The 20,740-nt window shown below is 43.4% G+C and overlaps 1 protein-coding gene across 1 annotated transcript; it reads left to right on the forward strand.

Annotated features, from left to right (window-relative positions):
- Nucleotides 1–619: 619 nt before the first annotated feature.
- Nucleotides 620–14,531, forward strand: LOC127609207 (transforming growth factor beta-1 proprotein-like). Its single transcript, XM_052079027.1, has 6 exons — nt 620–1,973; nt 11,182–11,466; nt 12,261–12,495; nt 12,661–12,811; nt 13,561–13,671; nt 13,755–14,531. Exons 1-6 carry the CDS (start codon nt 1,643–1,645, stop codon nt 13,800–13,802), a joined length of 1,161 nt encoding a protein of 386 aa, XP_051934987.1. The 5' UTR covers nt 620–1,642; the 3' UTR covers nt 13,803–14,531.
- The last annotated feature ends 6,209 nt before the right edge of the window (nt 14,532–20,740 follow it).

The following is a 20,740-nucleotide window of genomic DNA, read 5'->3' on the forward strand; positions in this document are numbered from 1 at the left end:
TGTGTAATGATATCCGGTAAGTGTAAACATGAAAATGAGTGTGCCTCCATGTGACCTAGCAACAACAATCTTGATATTGTGTCCCACCATTACTGACCTGGCATGATTATTAAAGAGGTTATTTTTGCTACTTTTTGTGGGTTTGTATGTCAACCGTCCATTCTTTTTCATGATCACAATTACATTTACCTAACCCAACCTAACCTATCTAAATATCTACATACCACACAACCTAATATACCTACCTACCGACCTACCTACCATACCTAACCCAGGAGCACCACCAGGACCAGCCTTGTTATATCTCCAAAAGGCTCCACTTTTAGATGAGGGCTTTTATGGTCTCTGGCCTGGCAGACATTGGCCTTTCACACGCACTGGCTAAATGAGGTGGTCAGTCATTGAGACGCCGGCGCTGTGCACAGCTTGACATGTCAGTCATGAGGTCGACCCACAACGCAGACCTGGTTGGAGGGTGGCGGGACAGTCAATGTCAATGTTAATGCCAACCATTCAGTAAATCCTCCACAACGTGCACTAGAAGGCAGCAGAGCAGATGTTTTACACTGCAACGGTTAGCCTCATTTCCTGGGCGGAGAGCTCTGTGCTCGATTAGACGAGGAACCAGAAAAGGCTCGAGAGTGAGAGGAGGCGCAGGGTGGGGTGAAATGTTAGCTGAGCTCACAAGATCCCACAAATTACTTTGTCACCAGCAAGCAGTGACAAGCAGAGGCAGAAAGTAGTTTCCCCTCCCGCTCCCCCCAAAAAATAGGCGTGTATCGGGAACTGTGTCACAGGGAGGCGGAGATGCAACAAAACTGAGGTGGAATCCAAACGCATGGATAGACGGAGGACAAGCACGGATGCCCCCCTTTCCCCCAGTGCTGCTGCTGAGTCTGGAGGAGAAGGTGTGTCAAAGTTCGGGAAAGAGCATTTTTAGCCATTGCGACGGAGGATGTACGTGAAGCTGCAGCAAGTCACATGCCGTTGTTGCTCAAAAAAGGGAGAAAATCATTTTTATAATGGCCTCTACGCCAGCTTGTGAGTGACTTCTAAAACAAATAATTCACTATTCTGAAAAAGCTCATCCGATTGCCCATTTCTGCGCTCCCCAGTTCAGTCTTATTGGACCTCACCGTGTGGTGAATACTCCCGGGTGGTGTGTTAAGATGCGTTAAGGAGCAGAGGAAGTGGTGTTTTTGCGTGGCTGAGTGTTTTAAAAAAAACATGTGAAGAGAAACTACTTGGGGAGCCGAACAACGCTGAACCGACACATGGACGGGGCGGGCGGTCGTCTGCAAGGAGAAGGTCTGAATAGAGAGTGTGGAGGTTATTAAAATATTGGCGTCTGCTTACGTGTGAGTGCAAGCCTTTTGACAGCTCACACGTCATTGTGTTACCTGCCTTGCTGAGTCAGGGGCTTCCAGTAGCCCGCCCTTCAGAAGACCCAAATGTTTGGAGCTATTCACAGTCCTGAACCTGCGAGACTCTCCACACTGCTTTAATTGTTCTCCCCGAGGGTAAACACCTTGCGTCAGTCGCACCTTTCCGCCTGTGATTCACTTCATCCAAGCTCTTCAGGCCTGACAGGAGAGAAGCGCGGAGGCAGGACTCAGCCGAGGCACATCTCCAGCGGTGCGCCATGAAGCTGGCCCTCCTGATCGCTGTGGCCGTATACATGGTGGCCCGAGTGAGCAGCCTGTCCACGTGCAAGACCCTAGACTTGGAAATGGTGAAGAAGAAGCGCATCGAAGCCATCAGGAGTCAGATCCTCAGCAAACTGCGTCTGCCCAAAGAGCCCGAGGAGGACCAGGAGGGAGACGAGCAGGAGATCCCCTCTACGCTGATGTCGCTCTACAACAGCACCAAGGAGATGCTAAGGGAGCAGCAGGCACAGGTCCAGACGGAAATCTCCACCGAGCAAGCGGAGGAGGAGTACTTCGCCAAGGTGCTGCACAAGTTTAACATGACCAGTGAGTACGACCTGGTTTATTGCCTTTATCAAAGTTGGCTGACATACTGATAACCATTCCAAATATCACAGAGGAGGACTCGAGTCCCATACCGCTTTTGAGACTTGGCACTTGCTTGGCTAAAGTTTATGAATGACTCCACATGACTTGGTATTCATGAGATCCGAATTCACTCAAACTAAGTGACTTTGACGATTTACCTCTCAAACGTAGCATTCTCATTTGTTTTGCTTTCACAAAAAGAAGTTACTTTTAGATATCGTGTGCGAGTGTGGCAACCCTCCAGTATGTGGGGTTCAAAGGCCACTTATTGAAGCAAGTATGGAGGGACCTCTGCCAATGATCACCTTGGGATTTGAGATTTTTTATGAAATCATGAAAAATAGAATAGTGTCCAGTTAACGGCATAGTTCAGCCAACCGATAAGGAGGTGAAAAATAACTCAGCTTCGTATTGGTTTTACGTTTAATTGACAAGGCAACGAAGTCATAGACAATACAAAGACTGGTTTGGACCATTTAAAAACCACGTGTTTGCGAATGTTTTAGTCCCACTAACTATTTCAAGTACGGCTACTACTTTCCAAGTGACAGCAAAATTATATGACTTATGCTCAATCCAAGTTGTGATTTGAATCGATCACAAAATCTCCGCGGACTTGATTGCTTTGTATTTTCCACAGTAACTTGTGACCTACTTATGACTTGCACAAATGAGACTTCCCACTTCAGCGAAATATAAGCTTTACATTCAAACACATTCCAATTTGCAAGTCAGTCAGTCTCTAGTTGCTGAAAAAGCACTAAAACTGCTCAACAGATACTTCTTGTGCTGCGGGTATGTATGAACATGGCTGAGTAATTTAAATGGTGTCTACATCACTGTGGGCATACTTTTTTCCATATGTCCATTGAGTAGAGACCTCCACTAAGGTCCAAGTATTCCTAAAGATGTCCAGGTGACTGTTTGAAACAAAAAATACAATTATGACATGACAATGTTATCGTTCCACTCCAGTCCTGTACATCACTAATGTAATGCCCCACACAGCAAGTTTTTTTTTTAACCATAGCTCCATCTGCTGGATCTGTGGGTCAAAATTGAACAATTTTAACGGCACAGACCAAGACCAGAGATTGAAAACGTGAAACTGGAAAATTATGATGTGCTAGATTGTTCCACTCCACTCCTCTGGGTGGTGGTAATGAGCATGATGAAGGGAATTGACCCATGCAGCAAACTTTTCTTTAACAAGCTCAAAGTGCTGCTTCTGGTGGATCATTGCACGGCATGTTCCCAATGCGAATGGATTGCAACGAAATCAATTGATTCCTCGGCTTTCATTTTTATCTGGATATACATTGCAATTAAATTATTTCCTTCTTGGAAAGCATGCAGTTCCTCCAAAATTGTGTGTATGTCGGTGTAGTTTTTGCCTGATCTTACCAACTAAGAAAAACATAATATTTTTAGAATTTGGTGATATAGTCAAAAGTAGACTGGCCTGCCAGTCGTGTAGGTAATGGTAATGTGGTAATGAGCATTGTCAAGTAATTGCCAAATGTCAAACAACTGAGGGATAAGCCATTGCTGCTGACTTCCATGGCATTATATTGTGCACAAAAAAAAACAAAGAAAGAAAAATCAGAATGAGTCAACAAGATCCTGATCAAAGTTTTGTTTTTTGTCTCATGTCACAGATATTAATATATATATATATATAGTTTTAAAATTCAGTCCCCTGTCATGTCTTGGCAAGATAACTATTTGTGTCTTATCGATGTTCAAAAGTCCACAAAAAAGAGCATGCCAGACGCATGTCATCATTGAGCATCTGGTTGAATATTCACATTTCAACGCACCACCTCATGTTCGATGGCTGCGATTCAAACGTAATTTGGCCCATAAATGATCTTCTGATCTCCACCCAATATCTCCAGGCAACATGATGGCTTCCCAGATCACATGCTCTGCATGTTAGCACCACCAAGCATCTGGCCTTGCAATCTTTGACCATAAACACATCTTCATTTGTTTGTATGCGTCATTGCGCGTTCACGTTCGCCTCCCTTCACCACCACTTCAAAAGAAAGGCTCCATCCAGAAGGAGAACAAAGGAGCTTTTAAAAATGATTTTTTTTCTCGCTAGGGCTCGGATGGAAAAAAGCCGACTGGGAAATGAAGACATGACGTGCACTCTTTCACCGGGCTTCATTCCCTCTTTCATTTTCTCCTGAGGGAATGGGGGTTTCCTGTAACTCGAGCGTCAGGTTCTCCCTTGCATATCCTGTCACTTGTTCTCCATCGCGGCTTTTTATGGGCACTTTCCATGTAACCCCACTTCAGAGGTGACAAACGGACTCGCATTCTATACTCAAGTAAGAGTACAGATATTGGTGTATTTAAAAAAAACAACAAAAAAAACAAAAGGACGGTTAACATTACGTGTACTGATTCATGTCAAAGTAAGAGGATAGACTGAAATTTACTTTGACCTTGTAAAGTAAATTTTGAGATTTATTTTGAAATACATTGGAGGCAATTGAGCATTATTGCTCAAAACGTGCAAAAACCACATGTAGAGGTAACAGTGTTAAATCATCATTTCAGTTTGACTATTTTGGGTAGGGCTAAAATATAGAGAGCCTGTGATGCACGCTGGCATCCGGCTTCAGTTGCCCCGCCTCCACTATTTACAAACTTGAGTGGTTAACTGGCCCAATTTCGAGCTATTCAGGACAACCGCCCACCGGGCAACATGGCTTAAACTAACTAAAGTAGACCCTTGCCCCGCAAAAAATTACATTCAGCAACTCTGAGGTGCACACAAAAGCAATGAAGCACCTCACATCAAGAGCTCAACCATGGTTGACTTCACTTCCCTTTATTTGCATCCTGTTGTAATCTGCAAAGGTCGAGGAAAGAAACCAGCCTATTTTGTAAGGTGTATTTTAAGTAAGGTGTAAAAAGTCATCACAGATCATTCAAGTAAAGTACCTGGAAAAAAAACAATCTACTTTGGCCCAGTAACAAAATAGTCGCCCTTAGTTACTTCTCACCACTGCAGCCTCCACCCAAGTCATGTACACATTTTAGCCCTCAACCCCTGGGTTATTCCCCCTCGCCAGGCTTCCTGAGCAGGCTATCAGCATGCTTGCATGTTGGGGAGCGTGACGGCCAGCTCGGCAGGAAGGAAGGCCGGCTGATGGCCGCAGAGATCTCCAGGGTGACTCAGGTCCGGTGCCCGTGGGGAGCGCATGTTTCCTACCTCTGTGGAATGCCAGAGAACAGTCCAGGCATCGGCGCGGCTTCCTTTTAAAACAAACCCTCTTCATGCTCGCTGGCTCGTGCTGGGCCCCGGCCAGCCGCATGAATGTACGCGTGAAGGAATATTTTGCAATTGTAAGAAAAACACAAGAGGAGGCAGAGGGCGTGGGACACCAGCTAACCTCTCTCTGTTCTTTTCATTAACTCTCTTGTTTTTCAATTTGTCCTGTGTGTGTGTGTGTGTGTGTTTTGAATGCATGACTAACACTTTCCACACACACTATTCTTCAGGGGTGTGAATTTCAGGATGTAATGGTTTTAATCTTGTGTTTTGGCAGAGGTGGGGGACACAAGTTCAGTCGGATTTAAGTCGGCACTTTGGGGATTTAGGATTTGCCTGCCTAAAACTTATAAAACACTCGACTTGACTTTGACTTTGTATTCATGAGACTCCGCTTGACTTGGGCCTGGTACACATGCAGGGATTCTTTAAATCTGAAGAGATATTTGAACTGTTATCTGTTACAGGCCCTGCACATGAAGATACAAAAATCAGGCACTTTAGCAGGTTTGATTGTACTGTGTGTGGTGCGCTCCGATTAGATGAACATGCACCGCAAATAAATTCTGTTCCATCGTTGTTCTAGAAACGAGGCCTCCAAGAGAGAAATCTCACATGATCGAATGTTTTTCCAAGACTGATGCACCTATAAAGATAATTGGCCTATTTTTGTCACAATCTAGCACCTTTCCGACCAACGATGACAAACACCAGTCTATCTTCTATTTCTAAGATTGTCTTATATGATGATCCTATGGTCTGAAGTGTGTTAAGAGTGAATTTGTCCCTATAAAGAATCCGATCTGTGTCGGTGCCGACAATCTTAAATATGCTCAACATTTACGAACAAAAATCGTCATGTGTGAGGAAAGCCGACGACTCCCATGTCATGACACCAAGAATTGTGACGTGAAAATGAATGTAGCCACTCAAGACGCAACCTGGAACAAGAAAGCGGGCGAAAATAAAAACAAACACGTCCGTCCTACTTGACATATAAATGATAATACCACCCACCAGACATGAGTTTAATTTGAGAACTCACCTCTAGCTTGTGGTGATGGAGTGTGGAGATTAATTTTTTTTCCTAAAAAAAAATAGTCCCAAGTGTGCTATTATTACCACCTCTTGTGAGTCCTCTTCCATGACGTGCCTTATGCTTCCCATTTTGTCCTATGTTTCTTATTTCTTCATTTTTATTAGATCACCCGTTATCACGGCAGGGATGAGATTCTAGATCGGTGATGGAACAGAATCTTAATGTGTGCGGTGTGCTGCATCGATATTTTGGAGCACTACACACACGCTACAATCAAAACTAGTAAATGCCTGCTTTTTTTCATCTTCAAGTGTACAGTCTATAACAGATAAACAATAGTTTCAGATTTGAAACATCCAGGCTAATGAATTAAGAAAAGATAATGCATTTGTCATGTTTGGTCATGAAGGTGTGAAATAGGGACATAAGCAGCTTGATCATCTTGATGTGCACACAATCAACCCTTTGACATGAACTTTGTACATGACTTGACAAATATTGCCAATTTTAATTTGAAAATCTAAATTGCATCTACAAGATAGGCTCTATTTTTGTGACTTCTGCAAGTCTGGCTTACGGGCCTGCATAAATCCGCACATTGGCAGGTTAGACTGGTACATTCAAAAAAGGTTGGCTTGCGCCGTTGTGGGCGTGAACACAAATAAAATGTCAACAAAGTCAACATTTCAAGGATCACCTTTTTCAAAACAAGACCTCCTTGATGCATGTAATAAGCCTCTTTGAACCCTTCACATCTCAATGGTTTTTGTTTCAACTCCACCATGTTGCCGTGTAGAGTGTGTGATGTCAGGGAGTTTGAGGGAATGGGGTGGGGGTGCACGAGAGGGTGGAGCTGCCTCCTGGAATCTATTTCCTCCCACTGGTAATTACAGAGAAGCCTCCCTGCCTGTCACAACAGCTGTCCCCGGCTTACCTGCAGATCAGTGCTCAAAACATCCCACACCCAAGCACCTGTATGCATGTGTGTGCATGTGTTTGTCAGTTTTTGTTTTGGGGAGCAAGTCACATATGTGCAAGTAATAAAATGACATATCGGACAGCGAGTTCTAAATTCTGCTGATATCTAGTAACTTCGCACAGCCATTAAAGAGGGTTGGGCAAACTTTCCACAGGCCCCAATCAACACAACACAATCAACTCAATGGATGTTTTGCATTTCATATTGCAGGGAGGACTTTAATTGTCTGCACCCTAAGGCCATGTCTACACAGGAACAGACACCACCTATTCAATTTTCACGTTTCCCGTCAACACAGAATTGTTTTAAAAATGCTGCAATGCTGTACTCTATATGCAAAGCCTGAAGTGGCTCTACAAAGCAGCCATGGAAAGTCACTAACAAATACGGCATAAGAAGCCCATACGATATAGAAATGTGTGTCGCAGAACGACGAGGTCGAACTTTGCTTCAGAACAAAAGCTCAGATCACCACTCAGGTTAAGAAAATCAGACATGGCGATCCAGCATTATTGTTGGCGGTGTTCGTACATGATCACACAAGAAATGGAACAACCGCATCATCGTCTCAGGAAAGATGCATATGGGTAGTACACACGGCAATGCCAGGACAACGTTTTCAAAATTTTGTTTGTTTGTTTGTTTAGCTCCGGGACCCACTTTAAAAAACGCCTGCTCCATGTGGACAAATATAAAAATAAAATAAAAAAATAAAAATAATTGACAAGATACAAGGCACACCTGTGCAATAATCATGCTGTCTTATCAGCTTATTGTTAAATGGCAAAACAGAAGTGCTGACGAACACAGATTAAGACAGATTTGTGCACACTTTTTGAGAGAAATACACTTTTAAAGTTTTGCATTTATTGTGTATGTTTGTTCTGTACACTGGAGTGATAATGAAAGTTTTTTTTCACTGATCGAAACAACAACTAAACGCTATTCACACCTCAGAAATGTGAAATGAACAAAAACTTTCCATTCAAGTCTAGCCATTACTTAGGTGAAGTAAGTCATAAATCCAGTCATAAAATCTTGTTCAGTTACAACATACAGTACATTCGCACATTACCCACTTTGCATTCAGTGGGCCTATCCGTACATTCGTTACCTGTACAACCATGTTATTGAAATATTGTTTTCATGGTCCTTAACCAGTCTTCATATTGCCTCTCACTTAATTCCCATCTCAATTAAACACTTAACCGAGATGAAGCTAACCAATGTTTGACCAGATAGCTAGTTTGACTGGTTAGCTGAAGTGTAGCTTACCTGTCTTTGCCAACGTTATAGTGAAAGATGAAGTTAAATGTCATAGTTATAAGCTTCAGACAAGCACTTCCCAAGTCGTAAAACAGTCGACTTTAGTCTAACTCGAGCCAAGTCATGTGACTCGAGTACCACATGCGCGTGAGCATGGAGGCAAAAGGAATACATACTGTAGTTGTGTTCAGTGTAGAAGTTCAAGCAAAGGCCTGGATTGTTGATTAAAAAGTAGAAGTGAGGATTGTCGCTGACACCAATATGCACAGAGCGGAAGTGATCTCACTTCCTGTTTCACTTCACTTCTCTAACCCTATGCACATTTATCTCACTTCACTCGATTACAGCCCGCTTTTTCACTTTTGGAGTGCTCCTCTGGCATGGGCGGCACCCGACAAAGTGTCATCTGGTTTCCCCTCACGTGTCGTAACAGCTTCTTTTGGGCTTTTTTTTTTTGGGCTCGCTTGTTCATATCAATGCAAATTCTCGTAAAAGTGTTATACAAGAAGTGGACCTGCAATCCTGGTACAGCCAGGATCCAAGCCTGGAAAGAATGTGGGAAATGAGGAAAGAAGAGAATCATAGCTTTGGCATTCCCAAGCAAAATAGAGGATTTTGGGTGTGGGCCAAGAACAAGCAACATCGATAAACATTCCACTGCAAACTCCTCTCCCAACCACCTTTGCCCCCCACCCCTTTACTACTAATCCCATATACATTCTTCTTCCTTTTCAACCATGCTGTGCATTTCCAGCTCACCGTCACCCATTTCTGCTCAGTTTCATCCTTTCAAACGTTTATATTTATGGCGGGGGTGTCCAAACTATTTTCACTGAAGACAACATGCAGGAAAATGGGTAAAATAAAAGGGGTGGGGGGGCAGGGGGGGCGTGGGGTGCCACTTGACCTTGTGTTTCAGAGACAGGCAAAAAAACAATTCATTATGATAACACATGAAAAGCAGTAAAACACAGGCTATCTTATGACATTGAAATTCATTTATAATTTTACAAATTTTCATTATATTTGTTTTTTTAATAAATTAAAATGATATTTTGTGGCATTTAACTGTTGTTGATTTGTATTTTTTTAAAACTGTTATATCGTGTAACATTAAAATCGATAGCATAATTGGCCAAGTCATTTTTAAAAATTGCCTCATTTTAACCCTTGCTGATTACCGTGGCCCTACTGGTGACCGACTGAGAATCTACAAGGACATCAAGAAAACCAGAAAGAAGAAAACACTGCAATTTTACTTTGAGAGTAAAGAGTGCAATTATGCTATTAGGCTCATGAAACATATTTACAAATTCAAATAAAAAGTGTGATATAACTTTTATTAGTGTAGTGTTTTTAATGGAATATGTGGTGGGCCAATTAAAGAGAAAAAAATATGTAGTGGACCCACGGGCCAGACTTAGGACTACCTTGATTTATAATATGGTTCTGTATTATGTCGGCCTCTGAAGGGAGGTGGGGAGGAGGGCGTCCCCCTGCAAAAAAAAAAAAAAAGAGGAAAGAAAACAAAACTCTCTTTCTTTCGGCTCAACATTGACGCAGGTGGAATCGATTCCTATTTGGCTGCCCTCACGCTCTGCAAGCGTGCACTTATTCAATTTTGCTAATGTGTGCGCGCACCTGGGAAAGACATTGGGGAAGAAAAACAGTTATGTTATGTCATGCGTATATTTGAACCCTCCAGTGTTACCAGTCAGTGAATTTCATAAGGTAAACGCATTAATCTCAACTATAGGGTGCCTAGCCAAAACCTACTAACGGATCTAACTCTGCTACTTAAATCTAAAATTACCAGAATAAAAAAAACATATGTGATGTGATATGAATGAGATATCAGCCATTGTGACTGCTGTTAAATGTGAATGCTGGAGACCATTAAATACGATGTGAATATGAGACATTATAGTTATACATACGCGACAATAAAATGATGCAAATATCATATCTTGGATCATTAAATATAAGAAGGCCATAAAATATGATGTCAAACATTGTAAATTAGATAGCTAGAGGACTCTAGACCAGTGTTCTTCAAACCCTGTGCCGCGGCACACTGGTGGTTTTGGTGGTCCGATCCTCGGCTACAGAAGCTAGCTCTTCTAAGGAAAAGGAGTGTCACCTCTCTTGCAATGACAGTGAGACCTGGAAGTGCATGTTTGGGAGGAACGCCGACCCCCCCTGTACCCCCTAAGTGGTGTTTTGTTTTTGGAGTTCTGTGCTGGTCACAGATTGTCCATTATCAACACCATGTTCAAACATAAGGGTGTCTATAGGTGGACTTGGCACCAGGACACCCTTGGCCAAAGTTCGACGTCTGACTTTGTAGTTGTATCAACGGATTTGCAGCCGAATGTTTTGGACACCCAGATGGAGCTGTCAACTGATTACCACCTGGTGTTGGCTCCGATGATGGGGGAAGATGGCAGTCTGATCTGCCAGATCCAAATTTATTGTCAGGGATTTTTGGGAGCGTCCAAACTGAATTTTGTTTAAAACGTTTCTTTACTTGTCACATCTACGCAGTGTGGAAGAGCAAAAGTGTCCCCAAACTCACATTTTTATTTCCATCCCACAGAGAAAAACTACTCTGAGACCACCAAGAACTCCAAAAGCGTCTCGTTATCCTTCGACATCTCAGAGATTCGGGGCAACGTGGGTGACTATCGGCTGTTGACCTCCGCCGAGTTGCGGATACTCATCAAGCAGCCCACCATACCCACCGAGGAGCGGGTCGAGCTCTACCGCGGCATGGGCCCGACAGCCCGATACCTGGCGTCCCGCTTCATCACCAACCAGTGGAATAACAAGTGGCTCTCGTTTGATGTAACAGAGACCTTACAGGACTGGCTCCAAGGCAAAGGTGAGTCTGAGACATCACACCATCGGATCAAAGCCCAAACTTCAACTTGGTATTCACACTCAGCTTCACTTAGATTTGAAACACTTGACTTGAAGTCTTTCCAGTTTACAAATGAAAATCAGCATTTTATACATGTGCATGGCACACATGCATAAAATGTGGTGTGTGTTTTGTCCACGGCAAAAACATTAACAGAGAACGCTGCTGTAAGAGCTTGGACTCTCCCATACTCATAGGGAGGCTCTCGACCCTAACGATCGAAATGCAGATTTTGTTGTTGTCAAAGCTTTCTAGGGTGGCTGCATTTTTTGGCATCTTATGATCAGTGAGAATACATTATATTAGTATACATTAATTCAGGGACGTACTGGGCCCAAAATTTGTCCCAGAGCCATTCGTCAATGGCGGCCACTAGGCACCAAAAACTAATAGCTGATGGGGATGGGGAGGGTGTTTGGGCATCATGCACTGAAACATAGTCCGTGGGGCCGTCAAGCCGTGATACCCAGGAACAGCCTGGAAATGCAACAGCCATTTGGAGAAATTCACACAGATTCCTGAATTTCCCAATGGCCACCATACCCCTGCTTCAGTTGATGTTGTGACTGAGAAAGATTGTATGATTTGACTTACGACTTGCTCCACCCAAGTAAGGACTTTACTTGACTTGCTTAATTTTTGTCACAGAAACTTCAAACATGAAAGTCAAGACTTGACACAAAGACTCATGACTTGTCCATGTGTCACTTACACCTCTGGTTAAAATTTTACATTTGGAACGTCTGTCTTGGCAGAGGACGAGCAGGGATTCGAACTTCGTCTCTTCTGCGAATGCAGCCAGAGGACCGGCGACGCCACTTTCAGCTTTTCCATCTCTGGGATCGATAGCGACCGGAGCGACATCGGAATCCTAAAGCAGCAGACCCAGCAGCCGCCCTTCATCCTGACCAAGTCCATCCCACAAAGTGCCAGTGGCCAGCTTAGCTCGCGGAAAAGGCGCTCTACAGACAACCGAGACACCTGCACTGCGTAAGTCAACCTTATTGTACCATGATGTACAGGGATCGAGTCAAAATCCAGAATACACCACCGTTTCCCAACCTTTCTCGAACCAAGGCACCTATTTTCTATGAGAAAAGTCGAAAGTAATAAAAAAGTGAGGATACAGTAAAGTAAATCATGTTTCCAATGCAGCCAGACAGAGACTTGCTGCGTAAGGAGCCTCTACATTGACTTCAGGAAGGACTTGGGCTGGAAGTGGATCCACCGACCGACCGGTTACCATGCCAACTACTGCATGGGTTCCTGCACCTACATCTGGAATGCTGAAAACAAATATTCTCAGGTAGGGAGCAATGGCAAAAGCTGTCCAATTGTATTAAGTCTTGCTTTCCCACGTCTGTGAATCAAAATCTGGTTATCTTCACTGCATGAAAACGGGAGGTGAATGGAGCAGTGCGCCACTTAGATGTGCTCAGCACTGCAAGCTCTGGTCCACAATGTTCATGAACCATCAGAAATCACTAACCCCAATCGGGGACTGTTAGTGGGCTAAATATAGTCCATTTTAACCGCAGAAACTTTACTACCAAAACTTTCTGAGGACTATTTAGTGCTTACATAGAAACTATTGTATACATTTCGTTCCAGGGTTACTTATCAGTGTCAAAAGATTATCCATAGAAAGATAGTCTTTCCAGAGGTACCAAGAGGATTGATTCTGCAGCGTTGTTCATATCTGATTGGATCATTGCAAGTCCAGAGACGGTATGAGTTAGGGACTAAAAGTTCTGGAACTGTCGATGGAAAATTATAAAAGGTGAATCAAGGCAAGTGGACTGGGCATGCTCCTTGAAAAAGTTTCACGTGTGGTTAATTAGCTAACTATGTCTACACCGGGAAAATAATGTACATCTCACTTTCATCCTCCAGTCAGGATTAAGAACACATCTCTGGGAAGGGGCTCAAATTTCTGAGACGTTTATTTTCACTGGACAAGGACTCTAATCGTTTTTTAACCATTATTTATTCTCCTGAATAGAATTGTGTATGAATGGTGCAATACAAATAAACTTCTAAACGCCTTGCCCTCAGATTCTGGCACTGTACAAGCACCACAACCCCGGAGCGTCGGCCCAGCCGTGCTGCGCCCCCCAGGCGCTGGAACCCCTTCCGATTCTATATTACGTCGGGAGGCAACACAAGGTCAGTCCGTGTAACATTTCACTGTCAAACATGAGAAAGTACCCATACCCCGTAATTAATAAATAACTCTCTTTGGATTTTAGGTGGAGCAGCTTTCCAATATGATTGTCAAGTCTTGCAAGTGTAGCTGAATGATGACGAGGCTTGGAAATTACGAAGAATCCCACTTTGGGAACACCGATGGTGAAAAGGAGATCCGAGCAGGAGCTCTAGGAGGTCACCCTTCGCTATGTTGGAATCAAACTGTGATTCACCTTCCATTGATGTCATTAATAATAGTGTATATAATGCTTCCATTATAGTGGCAATTTTTGAAAAGGATTAATTTATTTTGGGATGGACAGACACGTGCAAGTGTCACGTCAGGACCCAAGTGATGGCCAATGGACGATAGATGTCTGCCACCAAGGTCATGTAGCTGGAGGCATGGAAAACAGCTGCTGTTGTTTTGAGGGACATTGCAGCAGGTGTGTTTGCAAAGGATGACAGGCGAGCACACGAGGGATGCTTCGCTCCGCGGAAACTCCCTCCCACTGAGAGCTTTACTTTGTTTTTCCAACCCATGTCAAGTGTTTAACATGTTTTTATGTTTGTTTTCATGAATGAATGTCAGCTCAGCGAACTGAAGCTTTTTTTTCATGCTGTCAAAAATAGACTTATTTGCCACCGTCGTCAGTTTCTATTTCTGGTTTCTTCATCTTGAGACGTTTTTTTTTTTGCACTATAGTCAACCCTCGCTTCACAACAATTATAAATGCTTATAATTGTGTATAAGGAGTTTAAACTGTAAATACATCACAACCTATGATCCCAAAACACTCTAATATCATTTTATTGAAAATAAAATGGCTTGAAGAGGACTTCTTTTTTTTTAGCTTCTCCCCAGCATAAAAATGTCTGAGAACTGATGCGATGCATCGCTTCAACTTCTTTCCTTTGATACTAATTACTCTTTTAGTGCATTTTAGGGTGCTACAGAAAGAGCACAAAAAACATGAATCTAGGAGTTTCAGCAAGTTCCACGTAAACACGAACCCCCCCCCCCCCCCCAAATAACATGACAAAAACAAAATTCAATTCAACACATCAGTCTATTCATCACTAAATATGTGTTTTGGTGTTGGCTGGGACAGGTTTTGTGCTAACCCAGCAAAGAAAGGAAAAATACTGTCATCAACAACTAAATAAATAAATAGTCCCCGCAGAGAAGTCCTTGCTGGTCCTGAACGACCTACCAGTGCATATAACCAAGCTAACATTAACATTCCGGGATGCACAATGCAATTCTTGGCACCAAGTCTTTGGACACATGCCAGGTCAACATTTTTATCTGTGTGCACCTCATTCCTAATGGGGCCCCACCTCGCTGCCTCAGAACAGCGAGGATTACTGGAAGTCGGATTAGGAATGACGAGTACAGGTCCAGACCCGTTGGTACAGCCTAGACTTTAGGGGCTGTGACTACATGGAAAACCAAAAGCACGGGTAAACACACTAAACCCGCTGACATGTATGCCCCCACCGCCACTTGTCCCCCTCGGCTTACATAATTTCGCACGGCTAACAAGGTAATGACGATCTGCGCCGTCTTGTTCCAAAAGCTGGTCATTTTGCCCAGAATTCCTCAGGAACGTGCAGACTCTTTTGAGGGTGATAAACTAAACAAGACGAGATATGTTGCCAGCTTTTAAATGTTATTGCTCACGAATGTACATGATGTTCAGCGGTGCCTTGGGCAAGGCAGATGTAATTGGAATGTTACAAGGAGAAAAGGGCATCATCAACAAACCACAACAAGCAAAACAAGCAGTTTTTGAAGAGGTGAGGTTGAGGGGTGGGGGGCAACAACATTGAAATTGTGCTGCAGCTCTCCCTGTGATGACAAAGCATGGCAATGTAAGGAGGCTCGTAAATCTGTCACAATGGAAATTGAACGCTCCCGCAGAGGAGTCGAACGCAAGTGGGCTCATCCTCGAAGGCATCGCTAGCTTCTCAGCAGCTGCTGCCTCGCTTTTGATGGGGAGTCGGGAGGGTGGGGTAAGAGGGGGGGCTGTAACCTACTGACACCACCCGAAGCATGTGGAGAACTGTGGGAGCCACTTAAATCTTGAGTGTCTCCACAAAATCAGAGTCAAGCAGGTGTTGTGTCACCACACATGACTCTCTACATGATGAATGAGTGAGCGCAGCCTTACCTCATCTTACAGTGAAGTCAAACTGTGAAACCTCAGGTCATACACTATGCACCGGGGGACAGGTTTTTTTTGTGTGCCTTTGTTATTGATATGACGGAAATAGAAATAATAGTTTTCCAGACTCAGGGTGCAACATACAGCCACTTCTCAATTATGAGATGCTAAAAAGTGAAGAAGAAACACATCATGAAATGGGGCATGTACTGTATTATTTAATTTAAGCAAAATGATCTGTCAATAGAATAGCTACCTTAATAGAAGTAAACACAGGTATCCTCAAAAACCCTCACCAATGTCTTAGTGTATTTATACTACCTACATCGAATGTTTTCATGAGACCATTTAGATACATTTGCTTATAATTATTTAAGCCATAAGGATTCATCAGTGTAAGTATTATTATAGTAAATATACTATATGGTAGTATTATCAAACTATTCTGTGGTTTTTATGTTCTTCAGACTTTTCAGCTATAAGACAAGCAATTGAGATGAAAGGCTACATTTCATCAATTACAATGGGGCCGTGTGCAGCACTTTCTGCTCTCTCATCAGCTGTAACTGAAGCGGAACGCGGCCCAGCACATTTTTACCTGCTGAGCGCGCAAAGCTACTCACGCAACATGTGCGCCAATTTGACATAGTGCAGGCCTCACAGGATGCTATTCTTGGCCTTCTGACTCACAAGCGGGTCGATGACATTTGCATTTGTACAGCAACAAGTCATTCATTAAGCGGCGCGGAGTAACTCCTGCTTGCGTGCGACCTTAAAAACACTTTGATGTCCTTCTGCATACAGCTGCGTGCCTGTGGCTATTGATGCTACAGGTGGCCAGATTCTGTGAAATAAATAAATAAATTGAAACAAGTTGGCCCCGAATGCTTCTATTGGTATAGTCATGACATGCAAATTGGCAAAACAACATACACACACAAAAAAGTTAAAATAGTAACATTGTCTGTTGCCCAACTGACTTGAACCAAACAATAACTACTGTATTCATTAATGTAACAAGAGTACATCGAACTCCAGTCTATTAGTGCTTCATGAATCACAAATTCACCATTCCTTCGCTCTTTACCAATTTGTGACAGTAGTCTTGGCGTGCAATGGTACATTGACTTAAAGATTTTTCCTCTTCTGTGAGATGAAGTCACTCAAGTGACCAGGCTTTTCACTCCATTTAATCATATATTAAATCCATCCATCCATCCATTATCTGATCTGCTTATCCTCATGAGTGTTGCGGTCGTGCTGGAGCCAATCCCAGCTGACTTCGGGCAGTAGGCGGGGGACACCCTGAACTGGCTGCCAGCCAATCATAGGGCACACATAGACGAATAACAATTCGTGCTCACAATCACATCCAGGGACAATTTTGAGTGTTTTGCCATGCAGATTTCTGAAGTGCGGGAATAAAAATGGCGCTGTTGTGTATAAAAACCTAATAAAACAGAAGAAATCTCAATGTCAGGAATCAAACTGTTTCATAAAGTCAAGATGGCGCCCGAGTAGGCCAGTGCTTTCATGAGCCTTGCTTTTTTTGTTGTTTTTGTGTTTGTTTTGTCACTTTGTGTTTGTTGTTATGTCGTGTGGACCTGATGTGGACTTTTTTCAGCATTTTTTGGCCACAACATCAAGGAGGAGACTCTATGCTTGGTGGTTGCGCCTTCTCGGCAGCATGGGTATACCAGCACTGTTTTTGACTGGGAGGAATGTCGGCGACATTTGACTGTCGTTGCTGGACAGTCCCGGGTGTCTTGCACCTGTAATGGGCATCATTTTTCACAGCCCCGTTTTGTTCAGCAGATCGGTGCTATTGAACAGTCTGCGGCTGGATGGATGTAAGGCTTGAGGAGCTGACGATAAGAAGAAAGGAGCATTAGCGCGGAGCCCCGATGCGGATTTGGAACTGGCAGTCGCGGCTTGGAGTTTGAAGCAGATTACGTGGGTCAGGAGAAGTGAACTAATCTCTTTTTGTCAATGGGCGCTACAGCTTCGTGTTTGCTTTCAAAACTTAGCTTGAAGCAGTTATGTGCACATTTTCAGCATGACATCTCTGATCCACTGGTGAAATGACATTTTGATCCTCTCCTCTTTCATCTATAACTGCTTCAAACAACAAAGTGTACGCGGAAAAGTAATAATAATAATAATAATATTACGCGACTGTCCGTGCCCTATGTGATGTGTTGTATTATTTTTGTTATTTTGACTTCAAAATGGCGCCGCGAGAGTGGCTGGCTTTCCAGCAGCTCCTATATTTTGTTGTTCTACTTCCTCCTTTCATTACTTTGCTGCTGTGAATTAGGAATTTCTCCATTGCAAGACTAATAAAGGTTTTCTTATCTTATAAAGTCTACTTACCGTACGTACGATGGTATTGTATGTTGCATATGCTCCATTAAGGGGCGTGGCAGAGTAACTTAAAGTCGGGTTGGCCGGTTAGTCAACGTGTGAGCGTCTGTGTGCGAGTTGTAATCGACAGTAGACCCTTGTGAGTGTTCTCATTTTTTACTGTTTGACTGTGTGCCCCTTTTTATAAACAGTTGAAGGTGAATCTGTAACTGTGCTGTCCTTGGCCACATTGAAGGGCATTACAGTACCTTAAAGAGGAACTAAACCCCCCGAAATATCTAAAGCAAGAATGCATTGTATATGCCAGAGATACAAACAGTACTCCGATTAATATTGCATTCGAAATCAGAATTAAATGGAATGTAAGGACAATGGCCTTTTGGTCTAGATCAGGAGCCGCAAGTAGCGTCTTGCATGCTAATCCAGTGGGCCATTGTCTTGAATCCGCTGAGAGATTATTGAGAGCGATGTATCTAATCATTGAATCCTGTGAACACCATGCATCGGCCATCAGAGGAAGTGTAGCGAAGCGTTGGCCATCTTGTGGCAAACAGCGATGAGCAATATTTGCAGATGGTTGGGAGACGACTGACAGAGAATAGCCATACATCTCATGGATTGGTTCACATGAGAATGTCCATGTGTTGCTAATATTGTGGCAGGTGTGCATATTTTTTGTTTAGCTTTTGTTTATTGTTATTTCTGTACTTGATGTGGCTGACTAACAATAGAAGTAAGGGCTGTCCCTCATCCACCTGTCTAGTTGACCCCCCCCCCCCCCCCCCACCTCCTCACCCCAGCTACCTTCACTCTGCTCACACCTGTAGTTTAACTCCAGATGCTTATCGGGGCCTTTTTGACAGCCTCATCGCATTTCTATTCTTTTGAGTTTTCTCTCAAACATCTGCAGCCAAAAACTTGGCAGCCTCTTTGAAGACCCGCACTCAGGATCATTGTGAATTATCACCACTGCAAAACACGGCAGCCGATAGGGGCAGAGAACGCCAGTGAGGGCGAGATAGAACTCAAAGACCACACACCGATGTACTTTTGAGACACTTCGCATACGGGTTTAATGTTCCTGTCCAAGGATTTTGTCCGTCTTCATCATCATTGTCAGCGACCACCGGGGTGTAAAACACAGAGGAGAAACTCTTCAAAGAGAAACGTACAAAGGGAAAGTATGCCTGAGTGCTTATAAAACAAACTGCTCTGACTCACTCAGGCTGAGAGAGAAATGTTTGCTAAAAAAGGGAAGATACCAATTACATCTGGATCCTGACATTCTCACTCCCCCGCCCCTCAGTTCCTTCAATCTTTTCATCGCGGCTCACCGTCGCCCCTTCTCCACTCTGAAGAGAGCCAAACTGGGACCTGACTGAAGGGATGAGCAGCTGTCCTACGATCGGGCTCAGGGTGATTAATGATGATATATGGACATGAGCATGAACTTGGTCGCATCCCTACCGGTAATTGGGGTAACGGGCAAAACAATACACAGGGAGAAGCATTCTGAAGACTTTAAGAACCACATATCTGGAACAAATTCTTAAGAGTGTGACAGGTCGACTCAAGATCTTTTGTTGGAGACCATTTATCGATGATAATGTATCATCTTTTTTCTATTTCTTTCAGCAAGCGTCGATAGACTTTAAACACTCAATGCGTATCACTTCAACATACTTCCTTGACACCAACATTACTTTCCTATTATCCATTGCGTTGGTGCCATCTTGTGGGTTCTTAGGGTGTTTCAGAAAGAGCACAAACAACACCAGTAGGTGAGTTTTGGAGCAGATAGCTGACGGTAGGTTCCAGAGGAAAAGAAATAAATCTGTGAATATTTGAATAGCGAACCGCGAATAGACAGGGTTTATTTCACTCCCTCTCCTTCCTGCTGGCTCTGAATTACTAAATGAAAGCCACATTCCTTCTTCCTGTCCCGATGTTTATGACACATGACCCTTTGAAGTTGTATATGTGTGTCTCAAAAAATATATATATAATACACACACAAAGCATACAACTATTCAAATATTGCAGGGGTATATCACACTGCAAACATTCAAGTGAACAGAATCACAAAAAAAGATCAATGTGCCTTGATAATTTGTTAATCGCCCTCAAAATAATTAGGTAGGTTTTAAACTCCTCCGCCAATTAGGGGTGCAACCCTGTGTACCCCCGTCCTCCATCCGGCCAGAGAAAGTGCCTGAGAAGGCAGGGCGGAGGGGGACGTCACCATGAGTCATCACCGCCAAAATCCCGGGACATGCTCTCCTCCGAAGACGCGCGTCGAGAGGCTCAGACGGGGTGAAAAAAATAAAAAAGTTGTCTAATTAGAGAGGGCGGGTGTCTTAGGGTGTTGTCTTGGGCGATGGAGGTCAAAGTACGCTGAGTCATCCCTCAACGCCCACTTCCTGTGATTGGGGCGCCACGAGGGGAAAGTAAGTGTTTAGTCTGTGTTTGCGCTTTGCGCCATTCCATAAATTCTCGATCACAATACTCACTTCGTA

Source organism: Hippocampus zosterae, chromosome 10 (assembly GCF_025434085.1).
Source record: "Hippocampus zosterae strain Florida chromosome 10, ASM2543408v3, whole genome shotgun sequence".
In the NCBI taxonomy this organism is placed as follows: Eukaryota; Metazoa; Chordata; class Actinopteri; order Syngnathiformes; family Syngnathidae; genus Hippocampus; species Hippocampus zosterae.

Bases quoted from the DNA above. Each gene is read 5' to 3' on its own strand.
- LOC127609207 (XM_052079027.1), top strand. From the start codon at position 1,643: ATGAAGCTGGCCCTCCTGATCGCTGTGGCCGTATACATGGTGGCCCGA. The intron at 1,974-11,181 runs GTGAGTACGACC...TCCATCCCACAG, and splicing joins GCACAAGTTTAACATGACCA to AGAAAAACTACTCTGAGACC. The intron at 13,672-13,754 runs GTCAGTCCGTGT...TTTGGATTTTAG, and splicing joins ACGTCGGGAGGCAACACAAG to GTGGAGCAGCTTTCCAATAT.